The sequence below is a fragment of the Anomaloglossus baeobatrachus genome, chromosome 3 (assembly GCF_048569485.1).
Source record: "Anomaloglossus baeobatrachus isolate aAnoBae1 chromosome 3, aAnoBae1.hap1, whole genome shotgun sequence".
Taxonomy (NCBI): domain Eukaryota; kingdom Metazoa; phylum Chordata; class Amphibia; order Anura; family Aromobatidae; genus Anomaloglossus; species Anomaloglossus baeobatrachus.
Genome location: NC_134355.1, coordinates 385,866,037 through 385,879,892, shown reverse-complemented (window position 1 = coordinate 385,879,892; position 13,856 = coordinate 385,866,037). Strand labels below are relative to the sequence as shown.

At 39.9% G+C, this 13,856-nt stretch overlaps 1 protein-coding gene across 1 annotated transcript in view; it reads left to right on the top strand.

The window, feature by feature from the left end:
• LOC142296516 (CD109 antigen-like) overlaps positions 1 to 13,856 on the top strand; it is a 474,860-nt gene that overhangs the window by 96,609 nt on the left and 364,395 nt on the right. The window contains exon 5 of the mRNA XM_075340204.1: positions 2,009 to 2,134. Coding sequence (XP_075196319.1) covers positions 2,009 to 2,134 — 126 coding nt within the window. The remainder of the gene's footprint in view (positions 1 to 2,008; positions 2,135 to 13,856) is intronic.

Genomic DNA, 13,856 nt, shown 5'->3' with positions numbered 1-13,856 from the left:
TGTGACGCCCGCATAGTCTTCGCGCGCTTTCTCAGAGAAGACGGGCTTTAGGCTCGAAAAATGGCGGAAAATGACGGAATTGGCGGGAAACAGAATCTTGACTCGCGGTCTTTGGCTTTCAAGGCACAGGTCACCCAGGTAAGTGGGTCCAGCTCGTATCCTGTTCGTGACGCCAGAACATCGAGGTGTGCCACCCCCATGCCAGCAGCTGGGCTGCTCGGATCCGGATCCACGGTGGCTCGAGGGGTCTCCGGACCCGGGGGTCGTGCGGCCCCTCAATGAAAGGGGGGATATTTACAGGGGGAATGGAAAGCTTGTGACGCCACCCACAATGTGTGGTAATGTGAGGGACCACCGCTGCCATAGGGGAGCCCGGTGACGATGGTGTGGCAGCCTGATGTTTAACCCCTCCATGGGTAGGGAGTTTGTGTCCCGGAGCCCGTTGGATGGTGTGGTGCTTGGGTGCCGTAGGGAGTAGGAAAAGGGGTTTTCAGTGTACTCACTCAGTCCAGGAATTAACAACAACGACAGCTTGTAAACCAGAATTCTGAGCACCACTGTAGCTTGTAGGGAGCACGCTTGGGTCCGAGCCCTTGGGGTTGCTGTTAGTCTGTGGCCCTGTCCTTGGCACCTCTGTCTCTGTTGAACCCATGGGTATAAAACTCTTCATGTCCCGCTCACCCGTATGGCTAATGGAGTGAGCTTGCTCTCAGGGTTCACACGTAGGATTTCTTTGGACTGTATTGGGAAAGTCTTATCCCATCGGTGCGCTAGTACCTCTATTTTGGAGCAGGTTGAGGATGAATCTTGAAGTCTTCACCGCCGTCGGGTAAATTACCAGAATGCGTGAAGCTACTTTCTGGCCTGGGGTCCACGTACCCCGTCGTGCCCTGACCCCTGCCCGGTGATAGCTCAAGGCCGCTGGCTGCCCTCCCCGGCTGTCCGTGCCCCCTGACACTATCCCCTGCGACCGGGGTTCCAGCTCCTAAAAGGCCCAGACCAACGTCTGCCACCTAGTACACAGGAGCTCTCCTCAGTGACCTCTCCCTCTCAGAGAGTCACTTCTCCTCCATCTCTCTTTTCAACTTCCCAAGCTCTACCTCAGCTCAACTGTCACTTTCTTTACTTTCCTCTCACCAACCCCCCATGTTGGCGGCCCTATTCCCTTAAGGCCCCCCAATGGTGTGTCTGGTGGGTAAAGTGTGAAGTGTTCCTAGAATTTCGATTGGCTATGCTGTTAGCAACACCAAAGAACCAGGACCCATAACCAAGGAGGGTGGATACTGTGCAGAAGGGCAGATTGCACAATACCCTGTGACGACCTGATAGGCCAGGATGTCACACACCCAGGCTTCAGAAAGAGAATGAAGATAGCCGAAAGAGGAGGCGCCGGCACCGGACAACGGAGACGCCCATTAGGCCCACAGCGCGACCGTTAGGTAAGTATTATAAAGTTTTTTTTATGTTATACCCTTGGCCTGGGCTGTTTTATACAGCATCTTAGACTGCTGTATATAAGAGCCTGTGCTGTTGTCCGCAGCTTATAGGCCAAAAAAGTGGTGACAGGTTCCCTTTAACTATTTCAAGCCATAGTTAGAGTTGAGCGAGTACCTAACCATTCGTACTCGCTATACTCATAACGAGCACTGTCTAACACTCGCATATCCATTCCAATTAGCATGTGCAATGCAAGTCAATGGGGAAAAACTTGCAATATAACGAGCAACATGAATACCGCACTATTCACTACTCGCACAAATAGTACGGCATTCAGGTTACTCGTTACATTCTGAGTTTTTCCCCATTGACTTGCATTGCACCCGTTATTCGGAACGAATACACGAGTATTAGACAGTGCTCGTTATGAGTATAGCGAGTATGAATAGTTAGGTACTTGCTCAACACTAGCCATAGTGTTCAATGTAATCCTGAGATGGTGTGACTTATCCTAGCCTATAATAACCACTCTTTGAAAGTAATAATTATTCTATACATTTTTTTTTCTGAGGATCCACGTGGAAATTTAATTGAGCAGTGGCTTGAAGAAAAAGCTGAGTTAGGAGTTGTGTCAAATATTTTCCAACTAAGTGATAATCCACCACTTGGAGATTGGTCAATAAAAGTAAAATTGCATGTGAGTATACTATTGAAAAGTAAAATGTTCCAGTGTAAGCAATGTTGTGACCATGATAAAAGTGTTTGCCCGCTGTAAGATATTTGATATATTATTGTACTGTTTTTTCCCCATCCATGTTATTTTATTGGCTGTATTGGTTTATAGGAGATCCAATCAAAACTTTAAATTGGGATCAAAATTGTATTTCTTGAAAAGAGGGGGTTTGTAAGGAGCATACATATATTTTGTAGAAACAGAATAAATTGTTCAGCTCACCAATATTGCAGTCCCGCAGTGGAGATCCAGCGCACGGATGGTCAGGAATACCAAGCAATAGCAATAAAGATGTATGAATCCAGCGCAGACTTATATTGAATAAAAAAGTTTTTTCTTTCTTTATTGGAATAGTAGAATGAATAAAAAATCCAGGGACATGCAAAAGTAAATTCTAGCCCCAGTTCAGAGCGACGCATTTCAACAAGTTGTCTTAATCATGGTCTGAACCATGACTGAACAGATCCTTCTTAAAGAAGGCAGTCCACCCACTACTAATTGCTCACCTGAAAGGTCCGCAATTAGTAAGTAGCATACAAATGTATTTAAAAACATATATAGAGAGGTATAAAACTCATGATAATATATTGTTACATAGACATAGTTGATAAAGTATAAAAATCATTATGGAATCAAGCTAGATAATTTGTCACTAATACATACATCATCATAGACACAGTTTTTCATTTCTACACACACAATTAGTGAATTGAAACAGTTCTAAAGAAATCAGTATACCATTACAAACTTCTATATAAATATATTTATTATTATTCATTTTAATAGTATGGAAGGTTTTATTTACTTACTTTCTTACTAATAATAATCAAATCCCATTATTATTCCCATTTTATTATTATAGCAGAAATTTAACCAGTAATGAGTTTTTCATAACATTGATTTTCTAAAAAAAAAAAAACAAAAAAAAACAAAAAAGCAAAAAAAAACCAAAACCTATTGTTATAAAGTTAAATCCTGTTAATTTTTTAGACAAATAAGATCCTATAGAGGGACTTGTAATGTTAATTTACTGTAACAGTTATTAATATCGAGGATATTATTATTATTCATTCTACTATTCCAATAAAGAAAGAAAAAACTTTTTTATTCAATATAAGTCTGCGCTGGATTCATACATCTTTATTACATATATTTTGGTTATCCTCGGAGATTTCTGTTACTGATTTCTGACGCTGCATTGTAATGATTTCTTCATTAAAATCAATTGTACGAGTAGTTTGCTAAAAACTGTTTTATCCACTGGCGGACACAGACAGAAAAGGGCCCCTGTGAAAGAACAATATTTAGGGTATGTGCGCACGTTGCTTTTTACCTGCTTTTTACCTGCTTTTTTGCTGCTTTTTCTTCTGCGCTGTTTAATGCCAAAATGGATGTGTTCTTCTATTCAAGCAAAGTCTATGGGAATTTGGGTTTCTTGTTCACACTATTGTTGTTCAAAATGCTGCCTTTTTGTGGCAGAACTTTGGTCAAAAACTCAGCTTTGCAGTGCAAAACCCAAATGGCAAAAACAATTGACATGTTGCTTCTTTGAAAAGCTGAGTTTTTGACCAAAGTTCTGCCACAAAAAGGCAGCATTTTGAACAACATAGTATGAACAAGAAACCCAAATTCCCATAGACTTTGCTTGAATAGAAGAACACATCCATTTTGGCATTAAACAGCGCAGAAGAAAAAGCAGCAAAAAAGCAGGTAAAAAGCAGGTAAAAAGCAACGTGCGCACATACCCTTAGGCCCTCAGAACTCATAAAAATGCAAAATTGCAGCTGCTTTGGAGGTAGAAATGGTTCCACTTACCTTTTGGGCCCAGACAGGAAGATAACACTTGGAATAGAGGGGGTTATTACGTGAGGGACGGTTGGGTGTTGCTGTGCCCCTTTAAATACTATTATAAGATGTAGTGGCCCTTAATAGTAGAGAGGTTTCCCATTCCAAAAGCAAGAAGGAACGCAGGCATACACAATAGACAGTTCAATGACAGCTTTAATCACAAAAAGGCAATGAGGTTGGTGGTTAACTCCTTAAAGACAAAGCGATTTTTCATTTTTGCGGTTTTGTTTTCTCCTTCCCTTACTCAAAGAGCCATAACTTTTTTATTTTTCCATCAACATAGCCTTGTGAGAGCTTGTTTTTTTGTGGGATGAGTTGTACTTATGAATGACAACACCATTCATTTTATCATATGATGTAATGGTAAACTGGAAATAAATTGTGTGGCAAAATAGAAAAAAGTGAAATTCTGCAATTGTTTCTAGTGTTTTTTTATTTACAGCATTCATTTTACTATACAAGTGCTATGGTAGTATGATTCTCCAGGTCAGTACAATTACGTAGATACCAAACGTCTATAGTTTTTTTTTATTTAAGTGGTGAAAAAAATTCCGAAATTTTGAAAAAAAAAATCTCGTTTGTGCCTCGATTTTCTGAGAGCCATAATGTTTTCAATTTTTGGGATCTTGGGTTGTATGAGGGCTTGTTTTTTGAGGCCAGGAATTATATTTTTATCAATATTATTATGAGGCATTTACCAGTAAAATGTATGATCGCCTGTTATTACATTTTTTTCTGCAATTCTGGAGCTTTGATTTTTTTTTACTAGTTTGAAGTTGCGTTCATCACTTGTGCTTGTTTCGTTGGTAACATACAGTTAGATCCAGAAATATTTGGACAGTGACACAAGTTTTGTTATTTTAGCTGTTTACAAAAACATGTTCTGAAATACAATTATATATATATATATATAATATGGGCTGAAAGTGCACACTCCCAGCTGCAATATGAGAGTTTTCACATCCAAATCGTAGAAGGGGTTTAGGAATCATAGCTCTATAATGCATAGCCTCCTCTTTTTCAAGGGACCAAAAGTAATTGGACAAGGGACTCTAAGGGCTGCAATTAACTCTGAAGGCGTCTCCCTCGTTAACCTATAATCAATGAAGTAGTTAAAAGGTCTGGGGTTGATTACAGGTGTGTGGTTTTGCATTTGGAAGCTGTTGCTGTGACCAGACAACATGCGGTCTAAGGAACTCTCAATTGAGGTGAAGCAGAACATCCTGAGGCTGAAAAAAAAGAAAAAATCCATCAGAGAGATAGCAGACATGCTTGGAGTAGCAAAATCAACAGTCGGGTACATTCTGAGAAAAAAGGAATTGACTGGTGAGCTTGGGAACTCAAAAAGGCCTGGGCGTCCACGGATGACAACAGTGGTGGATGATCGCCGCATACTTTCTTTGGTGAAGAAGAACCCATTCACAACATCAACTGAAGTCCAGAACACTCTCAGTGAAGTAGGTGTATCTGTCTCTAAGTCAACAGTAAAGAGAAGACTCCATGAAAGTAAATACAAAGGGTTCACATCTAGATGCAAACCATTCATCAATTCCAAAAATAGACAGGCCAGAGTTAAATTTGCTGAAAAACACCTCATGAAGCCAGCTCAGTTTTGGAAAAGTATTCTATGGACAGATGAGACAAAGATCAACCTGTACCAGAATGATGGGAAGAAAAAAGTTTGGAGAAGAAAGGGAACGGCACATGATCCAAGGCACACCACATCCTCTGTAAAACATGGTGGAGGCAATGTGATGGCATGGGCATGCATGGCTTTCAATGGCACTGGGTCACTTGTGTTTATTGATGACATAACAGCAGACAAGAGTAGCCGGATGAATTCTGAAGTGTACCGGGATATACTTTCAGCCCAGATTCAGCCAAATGCCGCAAAGTTGATCATACGGCGCTTCATAGTACAGATGGACAATGACCCCAAGCATACAGCCAAAGCTACCCAGGAGTTCATGAGTGCAAAAAAGTGGAACATTCTGCAATGGCCAAGTCAATCACCAGATCTTAACCCAATTGAGCATGCATTTCACTTGCTCAAATCCAGACTTAAGACGGAAAGACCCACAAACAAGCAAGACCTGAAGGCTGCGGCTGTAAAGGCCTGGCAAAGCATTAAGAAGGAGGAAACCCAGCGTTTGGTGATGTCCATGGGTTCCAGACTTAAGGCAGTGATTGCCTCCAAAGGATTTGCAACAAAATATTGAAAATAAAAATATTTTGTTTGGGTTTGGTTTATTTGTCCAATTACTTTTGACCTCCTAAAATGTGGAGTGTTTGTAAAGAAATGTGTACAATTCCTACAATTTCTATCAGATATTTTTGTTCAAACCTTCAAATTAAACGTTACAATCTGCACTTGAATTCTGTTGTAGAGATTTCATTTCAAATCCAATGTGGTGGCATGCAGAGCCCAACTCGCGAAAATTGTGTCACTGTCCAAATATTTCTGGACCTAACTGTATGTTTGAACTTTTGATGTTCAGGCTCCATATCTCACCATCCCTTACAGCTAAGAATGTGAGACTATCTTCATTTTATAGACAATTATCTTGGCTATCTCATACAGAAATTTGACTTGCAACTATGTAGCATATAATTAGTTATGCAGATTCTTTTCATGTGACTGCAGGGTTAATATTTTGCTGCTAAAAATCTAAATTTTTATTATTTTGTTAGCATTTTGTAAATCCACCATTGTTTTTCAATATTGCCTGAATCCTTCTGGGCATACTCTTGATCAAATTCAAGCATGTCTCAACCGAATCTGATCTCAGGTGTCTTCTGCATGTTCCCAGTGTTGGTGCATACTGGTCGAATCACTTGGGTATGTATACAGCTTTTTCTTCAACTTTACCCACAAGTGTTTGATTACTTTGAGGTCTGGAAACTGTGCGGCCAATCCAGCACCTCTACTTCATTGTCATTGAACCACTTCTCAGCATTTAGTCCACCATCAATCCTAGTCAAGTGTCCAATGCCTTTGGCTGGGAAACAATCCCATATAATCAGGCTTCCTCCACCGAACATGACAGTTCCTTCAATTTCTCAATCCATTAGCCCCTTTTTCCATTTGTTTCTTCCAGACCCATTTTCACCCATCAGAGCCTAGTCTATTGACTTTTTGTCTCATCGCTACAAATCACCTATTTCCAATATTTTACAGTACACTTTTTTGCAACTTGCTTCTTATGATAATATTGAATTTGAGGCTTCTTCACATTTTTTGGGCCACAATTCCAGACTTGTGTAACGTGCATTGCACGATGCTTGCATAGACATCTGTGATCTCACTATTACAAAGCATACGAGCTGCCTCCACTGCCATGTATGTCACGCCAGAACTGATAGACCTTGAAATGACCCAACTTGTTGACTCCGATATTTTGCCTGACAGTCCACCTATTAGCTTTTGAATGGATGGATACACTTCATTTCATCTTCAAACTGTCATGGTACTCACATGACTCAGTTTGGTAATTTTCTTGGCAGAGAGGTAAATCGATTAGCTGAATGATGTTGTTTGTCTTTTCTTGGAAATCTCATCATGGCTGCTGCTCAATTCGAACCAGTGACCTTTCGCTTGAGAATTACCCTAAAAACACACTGCGCTATTAGGGAATGTGAGAACAGGTTGTAATTTATAGTATACAGGAAGAAAAAGATTTTTCCACTAACAAGAGGAAAATCATAACGATACAGTGACATAACAAGAATCTGTATAACTAATCATATACTAAATAGTTCCAAGCCAACTTTATGTATAAAATAGGTAAGATGATTGTCTATAAAATGTTGTTAGTCTTATGTTAAAAGCTATTGTGGATAGTGAGATATGGAGTCTGAAAATCAAAAGTTCAAAACAATGTTACCATTTTGCTTTTCAGTGTAATCCCCCATCCTGGTCCCCATATGTTCTCCATACGTCCCACATCCTAGTCCCCATACATCCTCCATTCTGATCCCCATATAATCCCCCATCATCCTAGTCCCCATATAATCCTCTATTCTGGTCCCCATATAAGCCCTCATCCTGATTAGAGTTGAGCGCGGTTCGCGGTTCTCCAGTTCTAAGCTCGAGTGATTTTGGGGGCTGTTCGAGATCGAACTAGAACTCGAGCTTTTTGCAAAAGCTCGATAGTTCTAGATACGTTCGAGAACGGTTCTAGCAGCAAAAAGCAGGGCTTTTTACAGCTACAGTGTGCAGGAGCCATCGCTGGCAGCCTGCCACAAGCTGGTAACCAAGATAAACATCGGGTATCCAAGCAAAGCGCTTTGGTTAGTAACCCGATGTTTATCTTAGTTACGTGCAGGAAACCCACACTTCCCCGCTCAGCTCACTCCGCCCCCTCCTGCCCGCGGCATGTACACATACATACACACACACACACACACACACACACACACACACACACACATGGTCCCGCTCGGCTTACCTGCGGTGATGAAGTCCCGCCATCCCGACCTCAGCGCTGTCACTGTCCTCCATGGCCGCCGCTTGTCACATCACCTCTCGCTTCCGACCCGAGACTGACTAGCGGTGACGTCACGGACCTCTCGCGATATTTGGCTGTGAAGGCGGCGGTCATTGAACTCAGTGACAGGGGCTGTCAGTGTGCTGGAGATCAGCGCAGGTAATGTACCACGCTGACAGCAGCACTTGTCATCCCCTGCAGTGACCTGGGCTGACCCATTGATGTTAGCTCAGGTCACTGCACTGCTCTCCCAGCCAATGGGGAACATCCTGCTCTTCATTGACTGGGACAGTGTGGATCGTCATGGCAACCCCTTGGATTACAGCAGACCTGGATTTGTTTTTCATTCTAATAAATTGGTTAAAGAGGGAATGTTTTGGGGAGTGTTTTTTCAAATAAAAATGTGTTTGTCGTCTATTTTTTTTATTACTGACTGGGTTGGTGATGTCGGGTATCTGATAGACGCCTGACCTCACCAACCCCAGGGCTTGATGCCAGGTGACATTACACATCTGGTATTAACCCCATATATTACCCCGTTTGCCACCGCACCAGGGCGCGGGATGAGCTGGGGTGAAGCACCAGGATTGGCGCATCTAATGGATGCGCCACTTCTGGGGCGGCTGCGGCCTGCTATTTTTAGGCTGGGGAGAGTCCAATAACCATGGACCTCCCTAGTCTGAGAATATCAGGCCCCAGCTGTCTGCTTTACCTTGGCTGGTGATCCAATTTTGGGGGACCCCTACGTGTTTTTTTTTTAATTATTTATTTAATTTAAAATAACAGCGTGGGGTGCCCTCAGTTTTGGATTACCAGCTAAGGTGAAGTTGCCAGCTGTGGTCTGCAGGCTGCAGCCGTCTGCTTTACCCTAGCTGGCTACAAAACTAGGGGGAACCCTACGTCATTTTTTTTTTTCATTTTTTTGGCTAAATACAAAGCTAAGCACCCCTTAGTGCCACATGAAAGGCACCAAAGGGTGCTCCACTTTTTCTCCACTTTTTCTCCATTTTTTCTCCACTTTTTCTCCACTTTTTCTCCATTTTTTTCTCCACTTTTTCTCCACTTTTTCTCCACTTTTTCTCCATTTTTTTCTCCACTTTTTCTCCACTTTTTCTCCACTTTTTCTACATTTTTTTCTCCACTTTTTCTCCACTTATTCTCCACTTTTTCTCCATTATATTCTCCACTTTTTCTCCACTTTTTCTCCACTTTTTCTCCATTTTTTTCTCCACTTTTTCTCCACTTTTTCTCCACTTTTTCTCCATTTTTTTCTCCATTTTTTCTCCACTTTTTCTCCATTTTTAACCCACTTTTTCTCCACTTTTTCTCCACTTTTTCTCCACTTTTTCTCCATTTTTTTCTCCACTTTTTCTCCATTTTTTTCTCCACTTTTTCTCCACTTTTTCTCCACTTTTTCTCCACTTTTTCTCCATTTTTTTCTCCACTTTTTCTCCACTTTTTCTCCACTTTTTCTCCACTTTTTCTCCACTTTTTCTCCATTTTTTTCTCCACTTTTTCTCCACTTATTCTCCACTTTTTCTCCATTATATTCTCCACTTTTTCTCCACTTTTTCTCCACTTTTTCTCCACTTTTTCTCCATTTTTTTCTCCACTTTTTCTCCACTTTTTCTCCACTTTTTCTCCATTTTTTTCTCCATTTTTTCTCCACTTTTTCTCTATTTTTAACCCACTTTTTCTCCATTTTTTTCTCCACTTTTTCTCCACTTTTTCTCCATTTTTTTCTCCACTTTTTCTCCACTTTTAACCCACTTTTTCTCCACTTTTTCTCCACTTTTTCTCCATTTTTTTCTCCACTTTTTCTCCACTTTTTCTCCACTTTTTCTCCATTTTTTTCTCCACTTTTTCTCCACTTTTAACCCACTTTTTCTCCACTTTTTCTCCACTTTTTCTCCATTTTTTTCTCCACTTTTTCTCCACTTTTTCTCCACTTTTTCTCCATTTTTTTCTCCACTTTTTCTCCATTTTTTTCTCCACTTTTTCTCCACTTTTAACCCACTTTTTCTCCACTTTTTCTCCACTTTTTCTCCACTTTTTCTCCATTTTTTTCTCCACTTTTTCTCCACTTTTTCTCCACTTTTTCTCCATTTTTTTCTCCACTTTTTCTCCACTTTTAACCCACTTTTTCTCCACTTTTTCTCCACTTTTTCTCCATTTTTTTCTCCACTTTTTCTCCACTTTTTCTCCACTTTTTCTCCACTTTTTCTCCATTTTTTTCTCCACTTTTTCTCCACTTTTTCTCCACTTTTTCTCCATTTTTTTCTCCATTTTTTCTCCACTTTTTCTCTATTTTTAACCCACTTTTTCTCCATTTTTTTCTCCACTTTTTCTCCACTTTTTCTCCATTTTTTTCTCCACTTTTTCTCCACTTTTAACCCACTTTTTCTCCACTTTTTCTCCACTTTTTCTCCACTTTTTCTCCATTTTTTTCTCCACTTTTTCTCCACTTTTTCTCCACTTTTTCTCCATTTTTTTCTCCACTTTTTCTCCACTTTTAACCCACTTTTTCTCCACTTTTTCTCCACTTTTTCTCCATTTTTTTCTCCACTTTTTCTCCACTTTTTCTCCACTTTTTCTCCATTTTTTTCTCCACTTTTTCTCCATTTTTTTCTCCACTTTTTCTCCACTTTTAACCCACTTTTTCTCCACTTTTTCTCCACTTTTTCTCCACTTTTTCTCCATTTTTTTCTCCACTTTTTCTCCACTTTTTCTCCACTTTTTCTCCATTTTTTTCTCCACTTTTTCTCCACTTTTAACCCACTTTTTCTCCACTTTTTCTCCACTTTTTCTCCATTTTTTTCTCCACTTTTTCTCCACTTTTTCTCCACTTTTTCTCCATTTTTTTCTCCACTTTTTCTCCACTTATTCTCCACTTTTTCTCCACTTTTTCTCCACTTTTTCTCCACTTTTTCTCCACTTATTCTCCACTTATTCTCCACTTTTTCTCCACTTTTTCTTCATTTTTTTCTCCATTTTTTCTCCACTTTTTCTCCATTTTTTTCTCCACTTTTTCTCCACTTTTTCTCCACTTTTTCTCCACTTTTTCTCCATTTTTTTCTCCACTTTTTCTCCACTTTTAACCCACTTTTTCTCCACTTTTTCTCCACTTTTTCTCCATTTTTTTCTCCACTTTTTCTCCACTTTTTCTCCACTTTTTCTCCACTTATTCTCCCCTTTTTCTCCACTTTTTCTCCACTTTTTCTCCACTTATTCTCCACTTTTTCTCCACTTTTTCTCCATTTTTTTCTCCATTTTTTCTCCACTTTTTTCTCCACTTTTTTCTCCACTTTTTCTCCACTTTTTCTCCATTTTTTCTCCACTTTTTCTCCACTTTTTCTCCACTTTTTCTCCACTTTTTCTCCACTTTTTCTCCATTTTTTTCTCCATTTTTTCTCCACTTTTTTCTCCACTTTTTCTCCACTTTTTCTCCACTTTTTCTCCACTTTTTCTCCACTTTTTCTCCATTTTTTTCTCCATTTTTTCTCCACTTTTTTCTCCACTTTTTCTCCACTTTTTCTCCACTTTTTCCTCCACTTTTTCTCCACTTTTTCTCCATTTTTTTCTCCATTTTTTCTCCACTTTTTTCTCCACTTTTTCTCCACTTTTTCTCCACTTTTTCTCCACTTTTTCCTCCACTTTTTCTCCACTTTTTCTCCACTTATTCTCCACTTTTTCTCCATTTTATTCTCTACTTTTTCTCTATTTTATTCTCCACTTTTTCTCCACTTATTCTCCACTTTTTCTCCATTTTATTCTCCACTTTTTCTCCATTTTATTCTCCACTTTTTCTCCATTTTATTCTCCACTTTTTCTCCACTTATTCTCCACTTTTTCTCCATTATATTCTCCACTTTTTCTCCACTTTTTCTCCACTTTTTCTCCATTTTTCTCCATTTTTTCTCCATTTTTTCTCCACTTATTCTCCACTTTTTCTCCACTTTTTCTCCATTTTTTTCTCCACTTTTTCTCCACTTTTTCTCCACTTTTTCTCCATTTTTTTCTCCATTTTTTTCTCCACTTTTTCTCCACTTTTTCTCCACTTTTTCTCCACTTTTTCTCCATTTTTTTCTCCACTTTTTCTCCACTTTTTCTCCGTTCTTTTTCTATGGTCGGTCTACCCATTAGCTCTGCCATGCATAGTGTAGCTCTACTCCTACTGCACATGTTACTTTATGATTGACATCTCTTTCGTACCAGAGCTATCTAAGCCTACTCTGACCCCATATTTGTCATTACTATATTGTCCTTGTACTGTATTATGACATTTGTATCATGTGTTTCATTTCTTGCTGTGTTGCAATTTTTTTGCTGCATCCCAATTGTACCTCTACATTGTTCGAGTTTATGTTATTGTTCTCTCACTCTTATGTGATACTGATTATTGTCATTTTTCATGATTACATGCAGATAAGTCCAATCTGACGAAGGCTCAGGCCGAAACGTCATTTGCAACTTGTTTTGGACAAAAACATATATGCTTATGAAAAAAAATTTTTTCTTAATACGGACCAATAAAGAGTGATTTTGCATTACTATCCGTTGTGACTTACTGACTTAGTCTGGGAGATTTAGAGTGCCGAGGTTACTCACTAATTTTATCTATTATTACCTCTGAGCACCTATATACCAGTGAGCAGAGCTTCCTCTACAGTAGTTCTCCTGATTAGGCATGCCCTTACCTCATGAGCAGGGCATTGCAGCTTTGGTAGCAACCATTACGACATGGACTCTGCTGCTGTGGACCCGGGGAGAGTGAGTGCAGATTCATTGCACCCACACTCCTCACATGAAGGGTCCGCACTCCTAGAAAATGGGGGATACGTTCCCTGAGTGTCTCCCCCCATATTCTAGACGGTCCAGAGTCGTCGTGGGACCCCTTTATTTTTTTTCTTACAATAAATTGGTGAAAGAGGAAATGTTTTGGGGACTGTTTTTTGAAATAAATTTCTTTTGTCGATTTTTTTTTTTTGTTAGTACTGACAGTTTATGATGTTGAGTATCTAATAGACGCCATGACATCGCAAACTGCTGGGCTTGATCTCAGGTTACTTTACAGCTAGTATCAACCCGATTTATTACCCCGTTTGCCACTGCACCAGGGCACGGGATGAGCTGGGGTGAAGCGCCAGGATTGGCGCATTTAGTGGATGCGCCACGTCTGGGGTGCCTGCGGCCTGCTATTTTTAGGCTGTGAAGGCCCAATAACTATGGACCTTCCCACCCTGAGAATACCAGACCACAGCTGTCCGCTTTACCTTGGCTGGTGATCCAATTTGGGGGGGACCCTACTTTTATTGTGTAATTATTAATATTTATAAAATAATTATAAAAAA